At 48.5% G+C, this 26,726-nt stretch overlaps 1 protein-coding gene and 1 non-coding gene across 4 annotated transcripts; both read left to right on the top strand.

The window, feature by feature from the left end:
* The first annotated feature begins 6,229 nt into the window (after window positions 1-6,229).
* Window positions 6,230-9,538, top strand: GPR12 (G protein-coupled receptor 12). Of its 3 annotated transcripts, none has more exons than XM_043892070.1 (2): window positions 6,230-6,446; window positions 7,138-9,538. In XM_043892070.1, exon 2 carries the CDS (start codon window positions 7,153-7,155, stop codon window positions 8,155-8,157), a length of 1,005 nt encoding a protein of 334 aa, XP_043748005.1. In that variant the 5' UTR covers window positions 6,230-6,446; window positions 7,138-7,152; the 3' UTR covers window positions 8,158-9,538. The 3 variants fall into 3 exon arrangements, with proteins under 3 accessions (XP_043748005.1, XP_043748004.1, XP_043748006.1); XM_043892069.1 differs by having other exon boundaries at window positions 6,251-6,589; window positions 7,140-9,538; XM_043892071.1 differs by having other exon boundaries at window positions 6,251-6,446; window positions 7,145-9,538.
* Window positions 9,539-13,277: 3,739 nt separating this feature from the next.
* On the top strand, window positions 13,278-13,382 carry LOC122687156. The gene has a single exon (XR_006339056.1). It is a non-coding gene; the product is annotated as a small nucleolar RNA U13 (small nucleolar RNA).
* The last annotated feature ends 13,344 nt before the right edge of the window (window positions 13,383-26,726 follow it).

Below are 26,726 nucleotides of genomic sequence, written 5' to 3' on the forward strand. Positions count from 1 at the left end.
TAGGTATCACCTTTCACACCGGTCAAAATGGCCATCATCAAAAAGTCTAAATAATAAATGTTGGAGGAGGTATGGAGAAAAGGGAACCCTTCTGCACTGTTGGTGGGAATGTAAATTGGTGCGACCACTGTGGAGAACAGTGTTTAAAACAAAAATAAAGGAGAGACAGCAGAGAGCCTGCTTGCGCTTTCTGCTTGCACAGGTGCACCCAGTGAGGTAAGCCATGCGGGGTTTAGTGATGTCATACAAGCCAGAAAGAGGGTCCCCACCAGAAACTGAGCTCTGCCAGAACCTTGATCTTCCAGCCTCCAGAACTGTGGTAAGAAGAGATAGCATTTTGCAGTTTCAGCCCCTGGTCCGTGGTCACCTGCTGCTGCTGCTAAGTCGCTTCAGTCGTGTCCGACTCTGTGCAACCCCATGGATTGCAGCCTACCAGGCTCCTCCATCCATGGGATTTTCCAGGCAAGAGTACTGGAGTGGGGTGCCATTGCCTTCTCCACATGGTCACCTGAGCTAATAGTATTACATTCCCACTGAGAGTACTGAGCTTAAATCTGCTGAGAGTCAGAGACAGACACGCACGAAAGACTTGGGAAAACCACAAGGAGACTGCTGAGTTTGTCATCTCTGAACAATAATAGGATATAAAGCCAGCTTCGCGTGCCTTAGGACTCGGCATGCCTGGAACTGAGTGGCGGCTTGGCCAGAGCAATGCCCACCTTCTCCTGGCTGTCACATGGCTTTTCCTCTTGCTGTGTGAGTCTGTGCCCTAATCTCCTCTTCTTATAAGGACACTAGCTGTATTGGGTTAGAGTCCACCCTAATAACCTCATTTGTTGTTAATGATTTATTTACTTTTGGATGCGCTGGGTCTTTGCCACTACTCATTGGCTCTCTCTGGTTCCAGGGAGCAGGGGCTGCTCTCTGGTGTGGTGATCGGGCTTTTCTTGCTGCAAAGCACAGGTTCTAGGTGCAGGGGCTCAGTAGTTGTGACTCACTGGCTTAGCTGCCGCGAGACATATGGGATCTTCCCCAGCTAGGGATCAAACCGGTGTCTCCTGCATTGGCAGGTGGGCTCCTCACCACCAAGACCATCAGGGCAGCATGAGAGCATCCTTCTTTTCAGCACTGATGGTACTCCATGATCTGGATAGACCACAGTTTACTTTTCCATTCACACATGGTAGGGGATCTTGGCTACTTCCAAGTTTGGGCAGTTATGGATTCTGGGTGTATTTCGATGGGAGAGTCAACAGAATTTCCTGACAGTCTGGGTGTTTGTGAGTGATGGCCCCAAATAGGATGCCGAGGCACTTGGCCAATCCAGCTGCGAGAACAGGATTCCCGTGGAACCCCATTCACAAAGGGCATCAGGGAGACGATGGAAAACAGTGGCCACAACTGTTAGTAACGGTAGCTGTCACTGATAGACCATAGTTTTCTGCCAGGCTGGGATAAGCATACCTGCAGTTTACACCAGCCCTAGCAATAGATGCCGGAGAAGGCAATGGCACCCCACTCCAGTACTCCTGCCTGGAAAATCCCATGGACAGAGGAGCCTGGTAGGCTGCAGTCCATGGGGTCGCTAAGAGTCAGACATGACTGAGCGACTTCACTTTCACTTTTCACTTTTATGCATTGGAGAAGGAAATGGCAACCCACTCCAGTCTTCTTGCCTGGAGAATCCCAGGGATGGGTTCGCACAGAGTTGGACACGACTGAAGTGACTTAGCAGTAGCAGTAGCAGGAATAGACGCTGTTAACACCCTCACTTTTACAAATAGGGAACAAAGGCAAGTTGTTTACTGCTCCAGGGTGAAGAAGTCTGCTCACACCTGGCTTCTGAGACTATAAATATTTATTATATGATAGCTGGCCTTTTGACTCAAATGTATCAGCCTGGTTAATATGTACATGCGTGCTAAATTGCTTCAGTCATGTCCAATTTTTTGCAACCCCATGGACTATAGCCCACCGGGCTCCTTTATCCATGGGATTCTCCAGGCAAGAGTGGGTTGCCATGCCCTTCTCCAGGGGATCTTCTGACCCAGGGATCGAACCTGTGTCTCCTGTAGCTCCTCCATTGCAGGCAGATTCTTTACCGCTGAGCCACCGGGGAAGCCCCCTGGTTAATATAAATCTCCCCAAACCAGGATGCATCTGCAGAGGAGTGACTGTCACTCTGTGAGGATTCATGGCTGGCTGGTCATTTCCCCTGAAGACAAGCTCCAACATGCTGGCAGCAGGGTGCTCTACTTCCTGTGAAAGCTTGTGGTTCAGAGCCCGGCACAGAGTGGGTGTTCCATAAGCACAGGCCATCAGCTTGGAGAGGAGAGTAACAAAGCTTGGTAACCTGGGTGTCTAAACGAAAACTTGTACCGTCTGAAATTTGACCTGTACATTTCCCTACTGAGTTGACAAAAAGTATTCAATCTCTTCTAGGCTCCCTTTGAGTGGATACCAAATCATCGCATCCATCAGTGGTTCTCAAGAGTTATCCTCAGGGGACTTCCTTGGTGGTCTAGTGGCTAAGACTCTGCACTCCCAATGCAGGGGGCCTGGGTTTGATTCCTGGTGAGGGAATTAGATCCCACATGCTGCAACTGAATTCGCATGCCACAACTAAAAGATTTTGCATGCTGCAAGGAAGATCAAAGATCCCACGCCCGCAGTGAAGACCCAGCATAGCCAAATAAATAAATAAGTGTTTTTTAAAAAGAGTCATCTTCCAACCAAATCTGTGCTCTGGCAGTTTCCACCCAGCTGATGGAAATGAGAAAAGTTAGAACACTGTCGTGAGTTTTCATAAAACAAGATGTATTTCATGTAAAGCACAATCCTTGAAAAAAAAAGAACTACCCTTTTGTTTGAGATATGCCCTTTTTTGAATGCCTAAAACTGTCTCTCTTTCCTTTTGAAATAATAATGAAAGGGAGGGGGGATCGGGATGGGGAACACATGTAACTCCATGGCTGATTCATGTCAATGTATGACAAAACCCACTGCAATGCTGTGAAGTAATTAGCCTCCAACTAATAAAAATAAATGAAAAAAAAAAGACATAAAAAAAAATAATGAAAGTAGTTAGCAGTGTGCTTGCCTAAATGAACTTATGGAACAAAATAAAAGTCCCCAGGTCAGTCACTCCTTTTTGTTGTTGCTTCAGTCGGTGGGGAAACTTACCAATCCATGAAATTCCAGTTTCTGGGTATCACTGATTTTATGTAATCGACGTAAACTCGGTTGACTATAAAGCAATCAGAAACGCAAGCCTTAGATAATCAAGGGTTAGGACAGGTCAAGACTACTGCCAAGCAAAGTAAGCATTGATTACCTGCCCGTATATGCCCGTGGGTTAGGCAGGCATCTTCCAGGGACGAAAACACAGAATCAGTCCTCCTCCTTCACTGTTAGCAAGACCACTGCCAGAGCACTTCCAGCCACACATTGTCACATCCTGGGTACACACCTTGCAGGATTTGGGGTGTAAATTGAGCATCTTCCATCTCTCTGACTTGCTGAAGGAGTCCAAGGGAGGCAAGATGCTTTACCTCCTACACAATCTCTTGCCAAAATTATAGGGAAAAAAAAAATGACCACGAAGATAAGGAACGAGAAGAAAATAAACGTCACACACTGAGGGTGTCTGCTGCAGTGTCCCGTAACGGGGGTGAGGCGAACCGAGAACATAGCCTTGTGCGTAACTGAAGCCCGGCCCAGAGTTCTGTGTGGCAATTTCTCTTGCCAGCTGGGAAGACGGTCTGAGTGTGCCAGCCCGTGGCTGCCTGAGGCCACGTCCATGGCTGCGTGGGAGATGCTTGTCTAGGAAAGGACAGTTCGATGCTGGCAGAGACGGGCTGACAAAGGGCCTCGGCACACAGGACGGATCCTGTTCCTGGAGCTTCTCCTCCACCCTGAGTCTCTTCAGGACCTTCCCCAGCAGTGCCAGACAGCAGCATCCATTTTAAATCAAGATGGCCTGAATTGCATGTCTGCCCCCTGGCAACAGAAGTCCTGACAAATACACCGATAAACACAGAAATCTGGAGTCATGTTTAAATTCTTCTTTCTGTTACAAGCAGCCTTTCAAGGGGAAGGAGTAACAGCAGGACGATGAATGCACGGCTGACCTTGGCCATTGGAGGAGCTGCCCTGGCCCCTGGCGCCCAGGTTTCACCATTGAGCTGTATCTAAGCCCCACATGAGTTTTCTCAGTTTCTTCCTTTAACGCTTTCCAGGTCTCAAAACTGCATAAACCTGCACATCTCTGCCATCCATCTATTACCCTTTCTCTTCTCAATCTTTCATTCTTTATTTTTTTTAATTTATTTAAAAAAATGTTTATCTTTTACTTTTTTTTGCTGCACCACATGGCATCCTGGGTCCTAGTTCCCCACCCCCCAGGGACCGAACCCACATCCGCTGGGTTGGAAGCGTGGAGTCTTAACCACTGGACCGCCAGGCAAGTCCTTCAAGCCTCCATTCTTTTTTCTTATTTCCTAAACACATTAAAGAGGGCGTGAAATCCCACGGCTGTAAGCCCTGTAGGTCAGGGCCTGACTCTGTTATTGATGAGAACAGTGGCTGGCTGGTGCTGTCACTCACTCTCCCTAAACTGTTCTGCTGAAGCGAGGCTCCTAAAATATTGGCAGGTGGTTTGAACTGTGTCATACTGAAACAGCTATCTGTATGTTTAAATGACTGTCTTTCCTCGCCTTATTCTAAAAACGCTTTGATTCACCGCCTAACAGTTGAGAGGAAGATGCATATCCCTACATTACCACATTTGCTGCCTGGTATTACTTCTGCTTTTTATGTGTCCGTCACCACCAGACTGTACCTGCCTGTGAGCAGAGACCACGGCTTACTGGATTTGCATGCCCAGCCCTCAGCGTGCTTCTCCATGAGGTACAAGCTATTCTTAAAATGCCATAGTACCTTGCTTCTTGGTCCGTGGGCCAGCAGCATCCGGATCACTGGGAAAGAGGACTGCCAATGCAGAATCTGGGCTCCACCCCAGAACCACTGGTTTGCAGTTGAGACCTGGGGTGCAGAGAGAGCCGGGGTGATTCTTGCAGAGGCAGGGGCTGATTGACAGGAGAGGGGAGGGGGGGGAAGGAGGGGGAATCCTGGTGGGTGAGCCTGAAGGGCAGGAGTGAGGAATGACAGTGAGTTCAGAGGGGAGATGGGGTGGCAGGAGGAGGATGCGTCTGCAGGAACGAATTTAGTTCTAGGGTCCTATGCCCTGCAGACCCCCTTTATTCACACAGAAACTATTCCCCCCGCCTCAGGGTGGAGAAAGGTAGCTGGGAAAACCTTCACTGCTGATGGGGAATGACCAGAGTATCATGCCTTTTCCTTCTCCCATCTTGAAAGAGAGAACATCTTTAAAATTAGGATCTCCCAGGTCCTCTGCATTTTGCATCCAGAGGAGACAGTCTCATAAAAGCAGACAGCCATCAGGTTCTCAATCTTAGAAACTGTTGAATGTGTTCAAATGAAAAGATAAACTAACACTGCCACTTCAGTGCATCAATGAATTGGGTTTTGGCCGGCATCTGCTTCTGCAGGAAGTCTGTAAATGATTTCCATTGGAAAACACAGCTCGGGGAACACTTAATAAGTGCAATTTGATGATAATAATGATGATTCACGTAGCAGCACCCTATATCCAGTGAAGCAAATATTCCCAGGGAATAGTGATTAAAAAAAAAAAAAGAAAGCTAGGTCCAGGACGCATCTAAGGAAGGGGGGTCCCTTGGGGATCAGGACTGCAGTGTGGTCAACTGCAATTCCGAAAACAGCTGGCTGGATCAAAGACCCTGTTTCCCTAAACCTGCTCACCCCCGCCCCATCCCACCTGACCATCCTGAGTACCACCCTAGGCAGTTCTTTTGAGCGTGAAGGTAGCAGTTTAGGGAAAGGCGTGGAGAAGCGGGCCCTGGAGACCGGGACGCCCCAGGGGGACCTCGGGCAAGAAATGGGTCACGGGGCTCCGGGGCGGCGCTGTCCCGCCCTTGCACCGTGCGAGCCCGGGTGGGATGCGGGGCGGCGGCGGCCACCGTGACGCTGCAGTTCCCGGCGTCCGGCTCCTCTCGCTCGCACCCGGCGGTGGGGGGCTCTCCCCGCCCGCGCGCCCAGCGCAGCCCCGACCCGTGGGGCGCGCGCCGGCCTCCCGGGGCTCCGGCGGCGGCGCGCGCGGGGGCGGCGGCGCGCGCGGGTGGGGAGAGCGAGCGGCCGGGCGGGCAGAGCCGGGCGCGCGAGCCGAGCCCGCCGCTCACCTGCCGCCGCCGCTCACCTGGCGCGGAGCGCGCCCCCGCCCTCCCGGTCAGGCCCCGCGCGCGGCCGCCGCCCCTTGCCCCGCGGGTCCGGCGCCGACATGCGACCCGGGTAGCGCTTCGGGAGCAGCGGAGGAGCCCCCCCCACCCCGGCCTGGGCGCGCCAAGGTGACCCCCGCGATGTACCCGCGCCCTGTGGGTCCCCTCGCGTCCCCTCGCGTCCGCCGCGGTGCCTGGGCATCCGTCTGTCCGTCCGTGTCCACACCTCCATCGCGTGAACCCCCCTTTCGTGGCTCTGCGGCGACTGCCCGGTGCGCACGGGGCGGCGGGGCGGGGTGGGGGGGGAGCGGCCGGGACCCCCTTTGTTCTGGCTGGGGTGTGAGTGTGCGCGCGCCGGGCGCCTGGCGGGTGGGAGTTTTGAACGTTCCAGCGAGGATGGCAGCCCGGCCCGGCTGGAGAGCTGTCGCCGCGGCTCGGTACCCCCCGCCCCACGGCAGCCCCGGTGCCAGGCGGCCGCTCGTTGGTGGCACGCGAGACACATTTTCACGTGTGTCCCCAGCACTTGAGCAAACAGACCGCTGCGGTCCCGCGTGTGCCTGCCCCGCTCGCGCGCCTGTGTGCAAGTCCCATCCCGGGTGTCCCCCAGCGCCAAAACGGCATTTTTGTTGCTGCTGTGGGTTTTAAGCCACGGAGACTTTGGCTTTTGTCGTGTTTCTTACGAGATTGTGATTTGGAAAGCTTGTGGCATTTGGGGGCAGTGTCTGAGTAGGGCTGGTTCTCTGTTGGTGTGGTTTTTGCGTGATGTGGGATTGTCGCCCTGCCATATCTCAGCACTAAACAGCCTGTCTTTTCGTTGAAGAGGACAGGGGTTAAAATGAATGAAGACCCGAAGGTCAATGTAAGCGGGCTGCCTCTGGAGTTTGTAGATGCCGGTGCCTCCGGGAACATCTCCGCCGAGGTCTCCTCCCAGGTCCCTGTCCTGCAGCCGGAGCCGGACCTGGTGGTTAACCCCTGGGACATTGTCTTATGTACCTCGGGAACCCTCATCTCCTGCGAAAATGCCATCGTGGTCCTTATCATCTTCCACAACCCCAGCCTGCGGGCACCCATGTTTCTGCTGATAGGCAGCCTGGCGCTTGCAGACCTGCTGGCTGGCATCGGACTCATCGTCAATTTCGTGTTTGCCTACCTGCTTCAGTCAGAGGCCACCAAGCTGATCACCATCGGACTCATCGTGGCCTCTTTCTCTGCCTCTGTCTGCAGCTTGCTGGCCATCACGGTTGACCGCTACCTCTCCTTGTATTACGCCCTGACCTACCACTCAGAGAGGACGGTCACGTTTACCTACGTCATGCTCTTCATGCTCTGGGGGACCTCCATCTGCCTGGGCCTGCTGCCGGTCCTGGGCTGGAACTGCCTGCGGGACGAGTCCACTTGCAGCGTGGTCAGGCCCCTCACCAAGAACAACGCCGCCATCCTGTCCGTCTCCTTCCTCTTCACCTTCGCACTCATGCTGCAGCTCTACATCCAGATCTGTAAGATTGTCATGCGACACGCCCATCAGATCGCCCTGCAGCACCACTTCCTGGCCACCTCGCACTACGTGACCACCCGGAAGGGGGTCTCCACCCTGGCCATCATCCTGGGGACCTTCGCTGCTTGCTGGATGCCTTTCACCCTCTACTCCTTGATCGCTGATTACACCTACCCCTCCATCTACACCTATGCCACCCTCCTGCCCGCCACCTACAACTCCATCATCAACCCCGTCATATATGCATTCAGAAACCAGGAGATCCAGAAGGCCCTCTGCCTCGTGTGCTGCGGCTGCGTCCCGCCTGGCCTGTCCCAGAGAGCGCGGTCACCCAGCGACGTGTAGCAGGCTCTCCACCTAGGAGGAGCCTGCGGGAATTTACCAAGCACTCCCACTGCCTGGCCAGACCGTTGAGATGCACTCCTTCCATCCTTTCTGCTGGAGTCTCTCCCGAGCCACAGGAGCACTTTGAAGCATTCACTTAGATGAGTTAAGTGCTTGAAGTGAAAATAATGTCACCAGTGTTTTCACCTTTTTAAAAGCAATTGAGTTCTTTGCTCAATATTATTTTGTTTTGTTTGGGATGGGTTTTTTTTTTTTTTTAAGTATTTTATTTGAAGGCGGGGCTTATGCTTTTTTGTTGTTTGGAGGATTGATATTGTCAGGGGAAAGGAAGGGGTGTAACATGGCCATGAAATTATGAAAGGTAAACTGGTCCCAGAGTTTTTACCTGGACTTTAAAATAAAACTGAATTATTGAGGAAATTGGAGAAAGTACTTTTTCCAGACCTTCTTTTTTAAAATGTCAAGGTAGATTTTTTTTAATGCTGCATGGATCTAACAGAATACAATCACTCTGAAGCCAATAGTCTATGTGATTATGTTATGGATTTTCTTAACACGAACTGATTTTATTCGTGTGAACTCAGTTGTGAGTTACCAACACTGAAACCATAAACTCATTTTTATTCATTCTTTCTTTACTTTCAGCAGTTGCTGTTGACAAGAGTTATTTTGGCATTTCTATGACTGTTGTTAACTCTTTCTGCATGGCTGCCTGTGTCAGCTAGACCACTAGTTTCAAATGTTGCCATGTAAATCCAGAACCAGATGAGTCACTCTTTAATACAGTTTTTCAATATGACCTTCTAAAATGAAATATGAAATGTGTTGTGATTTACGTACAAAGTAGGACTGATTAGGTATAACACAGTAGTTTCCTAAGCTACAGTATGTGTTCAGGAAACAAAAGAAAAAAATCAGTAACATGTTCAAATTAGATTAAATTGATTTTAGTATACTCTGAAAAAAATGAATCGATGTGAAGCTATCACAAAATATAAAAAGCATCACTTTTCCTATCTAAGAATGTATTAATAGTTTTTCTTGGTTGAACCAAATAGAATGAAATACTGTAGACCAAGTATTTCTGATTCATACACTGTCTGTGGTGTCAGTGCATTTGAAACAGGTGGTCTTCTATTTTACCAGTTAAGCTTGTGAATAAATAACATACATATCTGATTGTGATGTATATCGGCTATATTCTGTACGTTTACAAGCAGAATGACCATGTGGATGTTTATGAAAAGTTGAATTTGAATTCCTTTTCTTTTCACCAAAAAACAACTTAAATTCAATAAAAACTATATTGCCTGTTTTCAGAGAGCCAGGATTTAGTCCAGGAAATGACACAGAAAGATTCATTTTAAATATATCGTAAAACTGCTGTGTTTGACTGTCTTCTGTTAGCACAGAGGATTCTTTGGACACAGAAAACCTTGCCTCCAGTTGCATTGTGTTTATAGCCGTGGCTGTACAGCCTGTGGGAGAATTTCTGGACAGCCCATCCATGTAGCCCATTCAAACGGTGGAAGACCTGTATTTCAGGGTCCCTGGGGAATCATTTGTAGTAAATTAACCTCTTTGGTCTGTCCCAAACCTTATGTTCACAGTGGCCTGAGGCCCTTCTGGCAGCCTGCAGGGCTGATACCATCTCTCCAGGGCCCCTTCTAATGCAGCCCAGGTGTGGATCAATCCTGCCTGAGTCCATGTAGAGGAGAGGGGTGGAGACATTGCAGGAATGGGAAAGGATTTTCAATACACATCACTGGATGACCCATCTTAGCCTTTAAAAATTCGTCAACACGTGACAGAGTTGGCAGGTTGAATGTGATTAGTCTGATTTTCGTCACTTGAAAGTTAATCGCATCTCCATGGGAGAAGTGACTGAGGTAAGTTGGTTTCGACGTGGGCTGGAAAATATCCATAAAGAGGTTTGAAAGCAAAAAATGGTGTTTTTGTAGAAATAGTGTTTGCCATTTTCATATCTCTAAGAGTAACTATAATGATCATAATAAGTACTTTTTCTCACCACATTAAAATGTGTCGGGTCTCATGCTGGGTGCTTTACCTGCTCTGCTATCTTCACAAAAACACACATTTACAGTTAAGAAAATAGAGGCTCAGAGAGGCGAAGAAATTTGTCCAAGGCCACAGAGCTTCAAGGGTAAAGCTGGGATCTGAACCCAGGTTTTCCAGAGTCCGTGCCTGTCTCCCTTCTGCACGGGGCCGCCCTGATGCTGCCCTGAATACGAGGGAAATGATTTACAACAAGTGTTACCGTTTAGTTGCTCAGTTGTGTCTAACTCTTTGCAACCCCATGGACTGTAGCCTGCCAGGCTGCTCTGTCCATGGGGATTCTCCAGGCAAGAACACTGGAGTGAGTTGTCATGCCCTTCCTCAGGGGATCTTCCTGTCCCAGGGATCGAACCTGGGTCTCCTGCATTGCAGCTGGATTCTTTACTGTCTGCGCCACCAGGGAAGCCACCTATGTTACTGTCACTAAAGTTTTAGTTCTATAGTTAAGACATAAAGCTTCCCTTTTAAAATTACATGGGATGGACTATCAATTTAGTCCTACCTAGGTGAAAGAGGCCTGTTTTTCTTTAGGTCTCTTCTTCCCGGAGCTTTTTTCCCATTTAGGGCCCCATTAGGGCCAAGGTCCCCCCTGCCCCCAGTCCTACCCCTTGCCCAGAGGCACAGTGCAAAGTTTTAATGCAAAGAGATGAGGGTACTCTTATTATTCAAAGATTTCCCCTTCATTTACTATTTAAATCCTCCTATTATACCCTTACATCAGTATGTAATGGTCTTCTAAATACTAGTTAAGTGGCTGCTTTTGCCTCCTGTTTTTTAAACACCTGATTTCAGCTGAGATTTTTTTTTTTTCAATCAACTAACATGTTCTTACGGTTTATTTTCAGTTGTGAAGATTTCTGGATGTTTATGTGGCGGGGGCAGGGGGGGGAGCGTCTTCCCTCTTGGTACCTGGAGGCAGGGGGTGGGGTGATGGGGAGAGCACCTTTTCCAGAAACCTAAATGGAACAGGATTCACGAAGGGAAAATTCCTCTGCTGACTTAGCAGGCAGGATTGATCTTGGAGTCCTACAAAATTTAAAGCGGGATTTAAACACATTTAAAAGAGAAAATGTCCCTCATAGCTCAGTTGGTAAAGAATCTGCCTGCAATACAGGAGACCCTTGTTCAATCCCTGGGTTGGGAAGATCTGCTGGAGAAGGGATAGGCTACCCACTCCAGTATTCTTAGGCTTCCCCGTGGCTCAGTGAGTAAAGAATCTGCCTGCAATATGGGCCGACCTGGTTTCAATCCCTGAGTTGGGAAGATCCCCTGGAGAAGAGAAAGGCTACCCACTCCAGTATTCTGGCCTGGAGAATTCTGCAGAGTTGGGCATAACTTTCAGTGCCAATAAAAATATTTTGGTGCCTTAGTAAACTTTTTGTTTTTAGAGAATTACTCTATTCATTATTAAAATAGTGATTGATTTTATTTCTTGATACCATATAGATCATTTATTAGGACGACTTACCATTTCAAATTTAAAATACATATTAAGTGGCTATGATGGTATTGTATTGAACATTTATGTTTCCACTTTGATCAAACCCAGTGTAATAAAGGAACAGATGGCCTTCTTGTCCCTTTTGAAGAATGGGATGATTATCAGATGGTTTTGCTATCTGATTGGAATCTTAAAATCTGATTAGAACTTTTAGAATCATCAAATTTAGTTTATATACATCAAGAAAGTAAAAACATAGTTTGAATTAGCAGACAGATATACTGTCCTCTGGCAGACAATGCAGAGAAAATCCTGATAATTTTGACTAGGGTGGCGCTAGTGGTAAAGAAGCCGCCTGCCAAGGCAGGGGACATAAGAGACGTGGGTTCAATCCCTGAGTAAGGGGGGTGCCTTGGAGGAGGGCATGGCAACCCACTCCAGTATTCTTGCCTGGAGAATCCCATGGACAGAGGAGCCTGGAGGGCTATGACCCATAGGGTCACAAAGAGTTGGACACTACTGAAGCGAATTAGCACGCTTGCAATTTTGACTAGGGATCTCCGAAATTTAAATGTTTGAAAGACATACAAATTACCTGAGACTTGTTAAAATGCAACTTCTCCTTCAATAGGTCTGGGTCATCACCCAGTTTCCAGCAAGTTCCCAGGTGATACTATGGTGATGCTGGCGGCCTGCAGTCAATGCTTTGAGTCACAAGGATAACTGTCCATCTCTAGCATCCTTTCAGAAAGTCTATAAACTTCTGATAAGAATGAATGCTTTGAAACATACATACTTTAATATATATACTTTATAGAAATGTATATAACAAAATATAAATATATTAAATATAAATACATATTTTTAAATAATATTGTCAGAAGTTAATAATTAAGTAGTCAGTGTTTAATGCATATGAACTTTGAACTTTTTCTAGAATTTCTCAGTTCCTAGTAAAGATCTATAAGTATTTTTTCCATGCTAATATTCTCACTTTTTAAAATTCAGATTATCATTACCTTAAGGTAATTCTTTCACAATCCTTATATAACAATGCAATGTGTGTGTGTACATATATGTGTGTACACATATATACAGACACACACATATATATATATATATATGATTATACTCAGCAGCGACCAAGGTTTTCACTGCCATTTATTCAAGGACAGCTTTTCCCATGATGCATGTGATTTGTGTTTAGGGGACTATGGGTGCTTGCATGATTTCATTTGGAAATAACTGAGATGAAAACTTTTGTTCTCTGGGTTCTAAAATTCAACCAAACTCATCCTAAGGTGTCCTTTTTCCAGCCGAGATAAATCGGAGAAATTGAAAAATATCTCACCGTGATTTTTGACATTTATCTGTAATCTTTTGTATCAAAAATGGTATTAATGTTAATAGTGACAATTGTTCTTATATCCACTGTGCTACATTTCTGTCCAAGGAGGTAAGAACATTTTTTTTTAATCCAACAGAAGTATGTTAAAGTACAAAGTTGAAGTGGAATTTAATATATAACTTAAATATCTCCATTGTATTAAATATTTACAGAAGAAACCTAGGAATTTTTTACTCATTAAAGTTCAAATAATAGATCCTTTTGTAGTTCATGAGCATGATGATTGGGTGTTCACGCTGCTGCGTGATATGTGCCTCCTTCCAAACCTTGTTACGACATCGGCACATTACCTGTCTGACGTAAAAAAAAAAAAAAAAGTTCAAATAATAGCATCAAAGCACCAGTGAACAAACTTTCCATTGAAAGTAAATTTGGAGCAGAAATGAAAACACTAGGCACAGAGTCCATGGTAATTGACTGTCTGAACAGACAACTACATGGAGTGTATTTTAAAAGGAAAAAGAACATCTTAACAGCATCCTCTGAAAGGTAACAGAAGTCAAGGTTACTGACTTGGGAAACTGAAGGGAAAAAACCTAAGGGAAAATTGGTTTGTTCCAACTACATCCTTACTCCTTGCAGAATCCTTTTGAAACAGGAACAAATTTATTCTTGGGTACTATAGAGTCTAACAGCTGGAAGGAAATTTACAGAGTGGAATTTTCTATATGGAATCGAAGCCATCTAAGTCAAGGTAGCTTTGGAAACTGAAGTCCCACACTTTTCCCTCAAAGCTTGGTGTGTTTTAGTATTCCTAATCACAGGCTGCCTTATGATGCTGTAATTCTGTTTACCATGGCCCAGCCCTGGAGACGCAGAGAACGCCTTCGTCACAGTCAACATTTTTATATTGAAAATATTGATTAAACAGTATTCTCTTCTTCAAATGATCTTATCCCAAAGAATTAAATCATTTTTCCTGGTTGATTTTATTTTATACCCTTTTGATCATTTTCCTGATCCTTTCCCCCACATCATCTACCATTTCTCTGCAGCCTCTTCGAGTCATCAAAACTGGGCTCCAGTGTCCCACTAAATGTGGAACTTCCTGGGGCAGAGTGATTAATTACCCTCTGCGTCTGCTGGCCATGTAGCTGTGGGCTTTCAAGCAAAGACCCCAACCAGCAGCCTCAGCGTCTCCTGGAAACTTGTTAAGAGTGCAGTCTCAGGCCTCACTCCAGACCTGCTGACTCAGACACTTGGGCCATGAGACCCTGCAGTCGGACCTTTAACAAGCCCACCTCCCCGCCCCCACCTGATGCAGGTGACTAGAGTTAACTGAAAGCTCTAGTCTTGCAGTCCGGGTGCTACGCTAGGAACCCAGGGGCCTCCCTCCCTCTGGATGTCCTCCCCCACCCATCCCTCCCCCTGCAGCCCCCAGCAAACAGCCTTGGAAACAGGCACCACGCATGCTTGGTGCATGCATGACAAGTTGCTTCAGTCACGTCTGACTCTGTGACCCCATGGACTGTAGCCTGCCAGGCTCCTCTGTCCATGGGATTCTCCAGGCACGAATACTGGAGTGGGTTGCCATTTCCTTCTCCAGGGGGGTCTTCCCGACCCAGGGATTGAACCTGGGTCTCCTGCTTTGCAGGTGGATTCTTTATCAGTGAAACACTTGGGAAGACCAAAGGAACTATACTGCTTTGGTTAAGTTTAAAAAGAAAAAAGAAAAGAAACTGCCACTCCTCATTAGGTAATTGCTTTCGTTCTGGAACAAGTGACAAACGCTGAGGAATCTCCTCACACAGTACAGAAATAAGCTTCAGGAAAGCTTATTTCACTGTACCCAGCCTTTCTGTTTGTGTGAAGATGGTTTCTTCCATCTCTCAGACTAGGTTTCTCCTCTAGTTACCAGCAGGCGCCTACTGATTTCCTCCAGGAAGCCCCCCTGGGTTGCAGAGGTTTGGGAAAGAAAACCTACCACTCAGGGCGCCCGCCTCTACCTGCAGACCTGCCAGAGTGACAGGGCTTAAGTCAGCAACATTGATCATAGATGTCATTTCTATTGGAGTAAAAATAGGTTTATGATTGTAAGAGGGAAAGATGTCAATCAATGGTTATGTAGTCTTCCTGAATAAAATGATTGGGAACACGGGCTCTGAACACACGCCACCTAGGTTCACGTCACTTCCGATTACTGGCTTTGGGATGTATTGCTTAACCTCCCCGAACCTCCATGTCCTGGTTTTATGAAACGAGCATGACCCAAGGACCCCCCACGCAGCGCTGCAGGAGATGGGACACTGGAAGGATCTAGCATACAGCGCTTTGCACAGACCTACTTGGGTGTTATTTTGCCCTAGTGTTTTTATTAGTGCTGCTGCTAATACATGTTCTGACTCACTCATTTTTCATCCCTTGAAGGTAGTATTTGAAAACTAGCCTTAAAGTGGGGGTGGGGGGTGCTGTTTGCACCGGCAGATTCAGAGCCAGTCCTACAAGCCTCCTTCTTCTGTGGCCCCCGGTGCTCTGCTCTGCACGCCTGGGAGTTCAACACACTTCTGAGCTCAAATTGTCTGATGATTTACTGGCTTAATAAGCAACATTGCATTTCAGAAGTCATTGCATTTTCAACACAGGTTATATGATGTTTGCATGCCCCAGAGGTGAGGTCAAAACAACTGGGCAATCTGATGCTTTGTCACAGCAGGGCTGGCAAGCTCAGTAGAAGGATTTGCAAATTGGAAATTGCAGAAATACAGGTAAACTGAAGAAACCTTCAAAATAAGCTAGCCAATAAAAACGGGATTTTTTTTAAAAACTGGGACAGCTGCTTTCTTAGTTCTCCTGAGGGAGAAATGTGCAGACTGGCCATTTTCCAGTCTGCGAAGTTTACAGGCTTTCTAAGAAGATGGTCTATATATTGGATAAGAGATTTCACTGAAAATGATGGATTTGGCAGTTCATTTCAGGATAGCAATCAGCTGCCTCACAGAACTTGAGACCCAAGAATAATAATCTTTGCCTCAACCAACATTGGGCTTCCTGGTGGCTCAGGGGTAAATAATCTGCCTGCAACGCAAGAGATGTAGGAAATAGTCACTGGGTCGGGAAGATCCCCTGGAGGAGGAAATGGCAACCCACTCCAATATTTTTCCCGGGATAATCCCATGGACAGAGGATCCTGACGGGCTACAGTCCATAGAGACACAAAGAATCGGACTCAACTGAGCAAGTGAGCACATCACAGCAAGCAACAACCAGTAAAAATATATTCAGTGGAATGTGTGTATGTGTGTTAGGATGGACTGTAACCTATGTATTCTCATTTTAGGTTTTGAAACAGTTTGAAAAACAGTTGAGGATATATAAAATCAAGCTTGATTTTTCTGCATGAAGTATGAAATAAAATGGGATAGGACAAAGTTGAAGCCTTCCACACATACTCAGTTTTTCCAAACCTGTTTTTTATATACTTTTAAAAGCATACAATTCAGTCATTAGTGAGTTATTCTTAATGACAATGTTTAATGTCAGTGGCACGTATTTTGGATTGTATGAGTTTGGTAAATATTTTGTATGGAACTATCAAATCTAAACAGTTACTATTAAAAGCTGTGTCAATGGTTACTTAAGAAAAGTAAAATAAAATAACCACCAGCTCTACTTGTGTTTATTTCTATGTATATCTATTTTGATAGAAAACTCTGGAGCAGGGCTATCTGAGGGAACTTTCTATGATGATGGGAAGGTTGTGTGTGTTCTATTATTCGATACAGGAACTTGCAGCCTTGTGTGGCAACTGAGATTCGAAATGTGGCTAGTGAGACTGCGGAACTGATTTTTTTTTTTTCATTTCATTTCATGTCAATTTGATTTAGATTTTAAAAGCCATTTATTGCTGCTAGCTGCTGCAGGGTGCAGCACATGTCTAGGTATGCACTGCTTCTGTCATGGAGCTACTGCTGCTGCTAAGTCACTTCAGTCGTGTCCGACTCTGTGCGACCCCATAGACAGCAGCCGACGGGGCTCCCCCGTCCCTGGGATTCCCCAGGCAAGAACACTGGAGTGGGTTGCCATGGAGACAACTACAATAAAGACTGGCTCCTGTAGGTCTGTGTGATTAAGGACTCAGTCAGGGTTTGAGATGCCCTGGGTCCCAGGATGGAAGAGGAGAAGTGTCACCTGGAAAGCTTCCTAGAGCAGTGGGTGTCAGGGGCATGGGGTCGGCTTTACTGACAACCATTTCCTATGGGTCAGTCCCAAGGAGACTGATCACAACTCACGGAGCTCAGACACACACCCCACACACCCCACACCCCCAGGCCCCAGCTTCCCGCCCCGTGTGATCCAGCTGCTGTACACGGCAGCAGTGCAGACCTTGCCTGCAGGGCCATCCTCCCGCCTCACCCCTTTGCAGGTGTGGACACTGGGGCCTGGGTCAGAACCGAGCCCCGAGGTTTGCCGGCTGCCACCCCATCTCGGGCCACAGCCCAGGTCCACCACCCGACCCCATCCTCAGCTCTCTCTTTAGACCATGGTGGTGTATGTCAGGACCTTGAGCTGGTTGCTGGAAACACCACCTGGGCCAGGGGTCCTGTACGAAGGTGGAGGGCTGGTGCTGCAGTTGGGGACACATGTCTGCGTCCTGGGGCTCCCACCTCGAGTGAGGCACTTCACTTCTCTAAGCCCAAATGTCCTCTGTGAGAAGCTGCCCATGAGATCATGGGTATAGAGCCGTGTCCCTACGGACTCACAAGGGGAGCTATCTTTATTATTCTGCATGAAAATCCTGCTGAGCGTCTGCATAAGCAAGTACCCTCTAACCTAATAAAAGTCAGATATTATTTCCCAAACAGGTAAACCAAGTCTAGCGAGGGGAGGGGAGGGGTCCCTGATCACAGGACATGGAGCGGGCTGGTCCAGTCCCGCTCTATTTTCCTCCATTATTCATGAACGCTTGTCTGAGGCCTGGCTCATATTGCTAACGGTGATGGTTGCCAACACTTACAGAGCCAGCACGGTGCTGAGAGCTTCGCCTGCATTCTGTCTGACACCATGAATTTTTAATGTGCTCTTGTGTCACTTCACGTATGGCCAACACATGTCGTCAGGCAGGGCCTGGTCTATGACCATGTACATACTCTTTAATGACTGTAGGATTCTATCAGATGAAAATACGGTTGTTATTTAACCAGTCTTCTTTATACTGATTATCTGGCCAATTTCCAATTTTGTTACTGGAAATGTGCTTCAAGGATTAGCCCTGAACACACATTTGCCCACACCTATGATTTTTTCTCTAAAAATCCTACAAGATAGGTGTTCCCTCCTGGGCCAGTGGTTAGGACTTGGTGGTTTCACTACCATGACCTGGGTTCAATCCCTGGATGGGAAGCTGAGATCCCACAGCCACATGGCATGGGCAGAAATAAATAAATGAATAAAAATAACGACTACCTAACTTAGTATTGTTTTCCTTTCATTTGTATAAAATATAGTATGATGCTATTTGCAGCCTTAAATTAAAAATAAAAACTCCAGAAGAGGAATTACTGCATCAAAGTTCCACACTGCCCTCCAGGTGAAAGTGTTAGTTGTTTAGTCTTGTCTGACTCTTTGCGACCCCACAGATTGTAGCCCACCAGGCTCCTCTGTCCATGGGACCCTCCAGGCAAGAATACTGGAGTGGATAGCCATTCTCTTCTTCAGGGGACCTTCCTAACCCAGGGATCGAATCCGGGTCTCCTTGATTGCAGGCAGATTCTTTACTGTCTGAGCCATCAGGGGCCCTCAGGAGTGATTCGAAATCCAGCCAGCATTGCATGCAAACATCCTCAGTAGACTCGGTTCTATCCTAGGTGTGTCTGCACAGAAGAGGGAAGGCAGGATGACCGGATGATTCTGCCCCGTGAGTGACGGCCTTGCAGGTGTACCCTGATGTCACAGTGGGCTCCATCTCAACCCAGAGGCACAGAGAGGAGAGACGTGAGGGGCCCGGCTCCACGGGGAAGGAGGGCTGGGACCACCTCCTCTCCCTTCTGTGCTGGTTGCACTTCTGTTAGTCCGTGCGCCCATCTGGGGACATCGTATTTGGAAATGGTTATAGATACATTGAAACAAATTCAGTTTACACTGTGATTAAAAGGGTCAGGAAATGGAGTCAATGAGGGAAGAAGAAAAGCACTGGATTCTTTGTCCTGGAGGAAAGGAGGCCAGTTCATGACTTAATTACTACCTTGAGGTTATAAAGAACTTGAAAGAGAGTGTTTTGGTTGCTTTTTTTTTTTTTTCAGTATTGGTGGAGTATTGAATAAGGAGAGTAGATCACATGAATAAGGAGAATAGATCACATTAAAGTGGGATATTTTCCAGTTGGTATAACGGAAATGCTTTCCATGCATCATCTCACTGAATCTGATGATGACCTTTTGCTGAGGGCAAGTCTCTGCAGGTATCATTGGTACCTCAAACCTACATTAAGGCGGTTGAAGAAATCAGTTAACTTGCTAAAGGCCCACAGGTGCTCTTCCACCCTCTGGTGGATGCCCAAGCCCCTAGCACTATGCCTGGAAAAGGGTCTCTAGTTATTGACCGTTGACTTGAGTACTTGAACGCACTCCTGCTGGATTCCACAGCCCTTGTCTGTAACCACTGGGATACAAGGTCCCCGATGCACAGTCAACAGGTGATGCTCTCTAAAGCATCACTGTAGCCCAGATATCTTGGTCCTGTCATCAGCTCTCTTCTAAGCATTCGGTTTCCCCATCATAAAGAGTGTTGTCTCACCACCAAGTCCCCCTTGGGCAGACCTCTTCTCCAAACCTAACCTCTGTCCGCCCCTGTCCCAACAGAGGGGGCTTGCCCGGCCCCTCCCTGCAGCCGGCAATCAGCCCAGACTGCCTGCCCTCATCCTCTGTCTTGGCAGCTCTCAGCTCTGCCAGCGTGTCTCTCTCACAGGCAGTAGCTGGCCCACAGGCCCAGGAGCCCGGTCTGTATCCCAAATCCTGATGAGCTTAAGGAAACTTCCACCCTCCCACATGCAGGTCTCAGGCAGGGTAAAGTCTTGTAGTAACTGCTGAGACAATGATGTTTACTCCAAGTTGTGTTATTTAATCACAGGTACTACTTGGTATGAGGCTTCCCAGATGGCGCTAATGGTAAGGAACCCGCCTGGCAATGCAGGAGACGTAACAGACACAGGCTCGATCCCTGGTTTGGGAAGATCCCCTGGAGGAGGGCATGGCAACCCACTCCGATATTCTGGCCTGGAAAATCCCATGGACAGAGGAGCCTGGCGGGCTACAGTTGATGGGGTCCCAGAGTCTGACACGGCTAAAGTGACTTAGCATGCACGCATACACCTGGTATGAAGGTACAAGAACATTTCCTTCCCATGAGCCCACACCAACCTCCTGGCAAAGCTTCTCTGGCCTCCCACAGCTGCGGGGACCCCAGCTCCACACCCCCACCCAGCACAGCTCTCACCACTGGCCCAGCACTGGCCAGTAGGCGCCCTGGACCTCTGGCCTCTGACGATCAGCCAGTTTGTCCAAGAAGCACACAAGGCCGCCTGCCTGGAGTTGGGAGACCCTCCAAGCTCAGGAACCACCTCCTTGGCTACAAACAGGCCAACGAGCTACAAACAGTTGTGGGAGGAAGCGAAGGACTGGTGGGCAAGCAGCTGTCACACCACAACGTGCCTCTTCATCAACGAGGATCAATTTTCTAAGGCATCCACTTTGGCTGAAATTCAGGTGAGGCTGCGGGCTAGAACGTGGGCACACAGACGTGCACGTGGGTGAGTAGCACACGGCGCGTCCCTCCTACAGCGTCCAGGCCCAGCTGCCCTCGCATCTCCCGGTGGAGGTCTCCCTTGGGAGGACACATGTTCGGGTAGTTCCCTGCCACCAAATCACACAGGCCATGGGTGCTCAGGCCCCCAGAGGCTCTCAGCCCACACTTGTTACTGCTTTTCCTTTCCTTAATTTCTCTGGCAAAACCAAGGCTGCCTGGGCCGAGGAGTCATAATTACTATGGTTTCTAAGAAATGCCGTATGAGAGTGTCTTGAGATAAAGAAGAAATGGATTTCGGGGTGGCTGGTACTTGGGGTAGGACGCACTCCGGAGCCCCGCCACCCACAGGGAGGCTGCGACTCTTTCTGTGTCCATGTCACTCCAGGAAACACACCAGGATGCAAAGGAGGACAGCCACCCTGGAGATAACCTTGACTCTGTTTTAAAAGGGTTTGAAAGAGTGAATAATTCCAGCTGTAGCTCTTTCTTGTCAGTAACACTTGGACTGAGGACACATGATGGGATGTTATGCTGTGACTAAGGATGTCTGAAAGATTCTCGGCTACTCAGAGGGACAGAATCCACAGGTCAGTGGGAACAAGGCCATTTCAGGATGAAACGTGGGTGGGTGAGCGATAGGCTGAGGACAGAGGGGCGGGACCTGCGGGTCAGACCCAGAGGTGGAAAAGCGAGCAGAGTTTCAGGAAAGGTGTGGGCTCATCGTGGTGGGTGTCGACCCCTGTGCTGTCTCAAGCCCCACATCCAGGAGGATGGGAGATGACGCTTTGCACTGAGGCCCTGTGGGTGAGACCCTGTGCACGCAAAAGTAAAACTGCTTGGGATGCTGTGACAAGATTTATCCTCCAGTATCAGTTTTCTCCTTTTCTTAGTATTATACCCAAATTTTGTCTGCAATGCAAGCCTACCCAGAAGAAAAACTATTCTTATCTTCCTTGCACCTGTGGCAGCCCCTGGGATAGAAGCAGGATTGGGGTCCACAACTACATAGAAATGTCCTGAAAAGTAAGAAATACACCTTCCCTACCTTCTCTCTGCTAGCCAGCTGAATGCATATGCAATGGCTGGAGCTACAGCAGTTATCTTAGCCAAAATAGGAAATCCTTGTGCTGAGGATCAAGGTGGAAGCATCTGGATCCTCAACACATGACATCCTATTCCAGTCTGTGCTAACTATACCCATTATACAGATTCCCCAGATTACTGAAAAAACCACCCTCTGTTGATGGAGGAGGTGCTCAGGGGCAAGGCGATACACCAAGCCAGATATTCGGAGATGACTTGCAAATAGGAGGTGCTCAATATGGTGCTGCATTATGTGATTTGGGGGAGAAAAGAAAACTGCATAGAATGAGCATTTGGGAAAGAGCAAATATCCCTGACTCTTAGAGAGATGAAAATAAAAGCGCAGGGCTGTGCAGGCAGACCAACTGCAGCCAAGGTAGGCTGGATGCTCTACTTAGGGGAAAATAAAGCAGAGTCAAAAATAGTCTCTTTCATCAGCAGGTCCCTGGCAGTGCAATCAGCCACCCACCCTTCCTTGACTGTCAGCTCCCAATAGCCCCAGGCGAGTGGTCCCTTGTTCCATCCTGATCGCTTACTGTCCCCTGGAGCTGGGACTGCTTTGAGGTTTGTCTTTTCACAACAGGGAGCAGCCGCTGCCCTGCATGTGCCCCCTGGGGAAACACTCTGCAGCGCCTTCACTCTGCTAGCCAGCCTTGCTTGGGGGCCAATAGCCAGTCCCTGGAGCCTTCTGAAGCCCAACGAGGGGCCCTGGCAGGGGCTGTGCGGTCAGCGCACAGTCTGGAGGTGCGCAGAGCCCTCAAACAGCTGAAGGGACCAAAGCCAGTGGGTGCCTCCCAGGCAGGCCTTCCCAGTGGCTCAGCCAAGGCGGCTGGCCTGGCCAGGTAAACTGAGGCAGAAGCTGGTGTGGCCGGGGGGGCATGGGGAGGGACCACGCTCCAGAGCCCCCTTTTGACCACTCAGGAGTGAGGATGCTCCTCTGGCCTTTTAGACTCCCAGGACCCTGTCAGACTGCATCCCTCCTGCCAGCTGGATTTGGTATGAAGACTGACCTCTCTAAAGCACTTGGGTCTGGAGTGTAGCCGCAGACCAGTGACCCTCATGGGCACATTGTGGTCTCAGGCTTTAGTAAAGACTGCAAGGCCCATGGCCTGGCTCCAGGACTTGGTCCATTTCACCTGCATTTTCAAATGTATTGGTGTAATTGCTTATTACCTTTTTGATGATTGGTGGGACTTTTAGCAAAAATCCCCTTTATACATCCTGACGTTGATTTTGTTACTTCCCTTTTTCTTTAAACTGGGGTTGTAACATTTGTCTTCTCAAAGAACCAGTCTTTGGCTTTCTCAATCCTCTTTTGTGTGCTTATTTTTCTAAGTCTTTTTCTTGACTTTTATCTTTATTATAAATGAAACTTTCTTTGGCTTTATTTTCCTGTTCGTTTTCAAACTTGTTGAGATAGACTCTTAGTGCTTTAGTTTTTAGCATTTATTTTTGTCTAATAAACTCATTTGGGCTTCCCAGGTATCTCAGTGGTAAAGAATCTGCCTGCCAACTAGGAGATGGGGGTTCAATCCCTGAATCAGGAAGATCCCCTGGAGGAGGAAGTGGCAACCCACTCCAGTATTCTTGCTGGAGAATCCCATGGACAGAGGAGCCTGGAGGGCAACAGTCCATGGGGTCCCAAAGAGTTGGACACAGCTGAGGGACTAAACTGCAGCAACAGCAATAGATTCATTTAAGGCCATAAATTTTTCTTCAGCCATGGCTTTGGCTGCATCCCAAACATTTTGATATGTAGTGTTTAAGAATAATTAAATTTAAAAATATTTTCGAATTTTTATAATGATTTCTTCTTTGTCCCATATAGTTCTTTAGAAAAAAATACTGCTTAATTACCCATCAAATACACTTATCTTTTTGTTATTGATTTTTAACCTAGTTGCATTGAAGTGAAAAAATATTCCCCTCTTCCTTATATTTTAGATGTGTCTCTTGTCAACGGCGTATCACTGGGCTGTGTTTATCCCATCTGGCAAACTTTGTATTAATTAGAACATTTATCATGTTTACAATTAATGATGTGTATTATAGATTACTTTTATTATTTCATTCTATTATCTCATTATACAGGTTTTCATATTCTAGTGGTTACCATGGAGATTACAAACAACACTCCAGACATGTCAAAGTCCAATACGAATTGGTTGTCTGCTTCCTTCTGCTGTATCCTGCTTTCTGTCCCTTCTTCTGCCTTGGATTGTTGGACGCATTTGTAACATTAATTTTCATTAGAGTACAGTTGCTTGATAATGCTGTGTCAGTTTCTTCTGTATGGCAAAGTGAATCAGCTCTACGTGTACACATAACGCCTTTTTATGGATTTCCTTCCCATTTAGGCTGCACTGCGCAGAGTTCCCTGTGCTCCATGTCGGTCCTCAATAGTTAGCTATTTTATACGTACTATCAATAGTGTATATATGTCCGTCTCAATCTCCCAACCCATCCCACCTCTCCTTCCCCCTTGGCGTCCACATGTTTGTTCTCTACGTCTGTACCGGTGTCCCGGCTGGGCCAGAGCTCAGGTTCAAAACACAGACTCCACTTGTCCAGCAAGTGGAGTCTGTGTTTCCTCAAGACTGTCTTTGTTAACAAGGACACCCGGATGTCTGCAGGCCCATGTGACATGCATGGTGGGGGGTGGTAGGTGGAGGTCAGGGTTCACTGAGTGATATCAAGCCTCCGGAGAGGAAATGCACCCAGGGGAGGAGGAGATGGGGCAGAACACAGAGCCCCGCTCCAGGTCAGGCCTCCATAGGGAGCTGGCACTTAGACTCCCCCCCAGACTCCCCCCCCACCCCCGGCAAGACACCCGGTCACACACATGGCCTCATCTGGGTGGGTGCAGGCTAAAATGCTGGACTACTGGACTTTGGGATGGGGGTCCCCTCCCCGAGGTGCCACCAGGGTGGTGGGGTCTCTTCTCTTTGGGTGTCACTGACTGGGGGGAAATTGCAGGGCCTGACATGCAGACAGAAGAGAGTCTGACCCACCGGGGGGAACACTGCCAGTGCTCCACAGAAGGCGGGCAGCCCCCGGCCTCCTGTGTGAGATACTAGAATTGCCCAGGGCTGCCGCCCGAGGCCTGGAGTCAGCGTTAGTGTGATCGCTTTCCTACTTCCCAGCAGAGACATCAGATCCCTGGGCAGTTTGTTAAAAAAAAAAAAAAAAAGATCACCATCTAAACTAAAAGAAAAACCCATGTGGGGAGAGTTCGTCCTCTGAGTTTGCAAGATAAGGGCTTGGAAACCAAGAAGTCTAAGCTCCTCCACTTGATGCCACAGACATGCAGTGAGGTTCCAGCCAGACCGTCTGGGGAATCTGATCACAACCACACTGAACACCCTTTGGTCATTTTTCTGAAAGTCTCTGCCTCTTGCTCAGCTGTGACGGCTCTCAACGCGCCCATGTCACGGCTGCCTGGTGAAGCCCATTTCTGGAGAAGGTCCCCCTATACCGCCGCTAGGTCATCCGCTCCCAGACTCCCCCACAGCTGTCCTCAGAATCTCAGAGGGACCTGGGGACCCAGGGCATGAGTCTGCGGCACCTCAGAGATGCCAGCTCCTCCCAGAGGCCACACCAGCCTGGGGTGAGGCGACGAGAAGCCTGTGGGTCCGAGCCCAGGTGCTGGGAGGAGAGACCTTCCCCCCGGGAGAGGGGGTGGACAGACCCCAGGGGTGGGGGTCGCAGGCTGACCTGGGGCCTCCCCCAGGCCTCTGTCCAGGGCCGTCTCACCTCTGCTGCCTCTAGACCTTCAGACCACAGGAACCTCGGCCTGGCCCCCTCCCTGATTACCAGGCAAACCCCCCCACTCACCGGCCCCCGCAATCTCAGGACACTGGCAGGCCTGCTTGCGAAGCCTGCCCTCTCTTCCCAGGACGCCGGCTCGTGTGCCTGAAGAACCTTCCACACTCCCTTGGCGTGTGGGCCCATCGCAGACACTTGAGCTGAGCTTCAGACAAGAGGCGCCCGGCAGCTCGTGATTGTTACCTAAATGAAACACAGCTGCAGCGGGCGCGGAGCGGGGGGCGCAGGGAGGCCCTCATGGAGCATGCATCCCCCGCTCCACGGAGTGAAAGAGCTTGCAGCCAGGCCACCCCGTGCTCTACAGGGCGTCCATCCTCATCTCTGAGTAGGTCTGACAGGAAGGCCTGCCCTCGGCACTCCCCGGCTCTGCTGGGCACCAGGGGCTCCAGGACGAGAGGGGACCCGCCAGGACCCTCCAAGGAAGCTGCCAGTCTGCAGACTTCTCCACTGCATCTGACCCGGCTTTAGGGAACAGCACAGCGGAACCCCAGCTCTGGTCCTGCACGCCTGGCAACTCGGGGCTGGTGGGACCCTAAGGACCTAGAACCCTCCTCCTGCATCTCAGCACCAACGAGAGCGAGGCTTCTACAGGCTTCTGAACACGACTATGGTAGGAAACGTGACACGCCACCACCCTCCACACGCTAGTTATTCCATTTCTTTTTGCCAGGGCTGTTTATGACCCAGCAAATTGATTTCATGTCTTCTAATCGATTTCCAACGCACATTTTGAAAAGACTAGCTTAAGGAACCCATACATCAGGAACCTGTTCATTCTTTCAGTGAATAATTTTGAGTCCCTCCCCGGTGGCGAGCGGGCTGGACACCTAATACGTAGTGCTGAGCTAAGGAGATAATGCCTGGCCTGGGGAAGTACACATGTTACCAGACTATGGGTGCTCAGTAAACAAGTACATTTGTAACTTTTGAATCGTATCATGGGCTGTGAGAGGGAAGAGCAGGGGGACGGAATGACTTGGACGAAGTGGGCAGTGA

This window comes from Cervus elaphus, chromosome 30, assembly GCF_910594005.1.
Source record: "Cervus elaphus chromosome 30, mCerEla1.1, whole genome shotgun sequence".
NCBI lineage: Eukaryota > Metazoa > Chordata > Mammalia > Artiodactyla > Cervidae > Cervus > Cervus elaphus.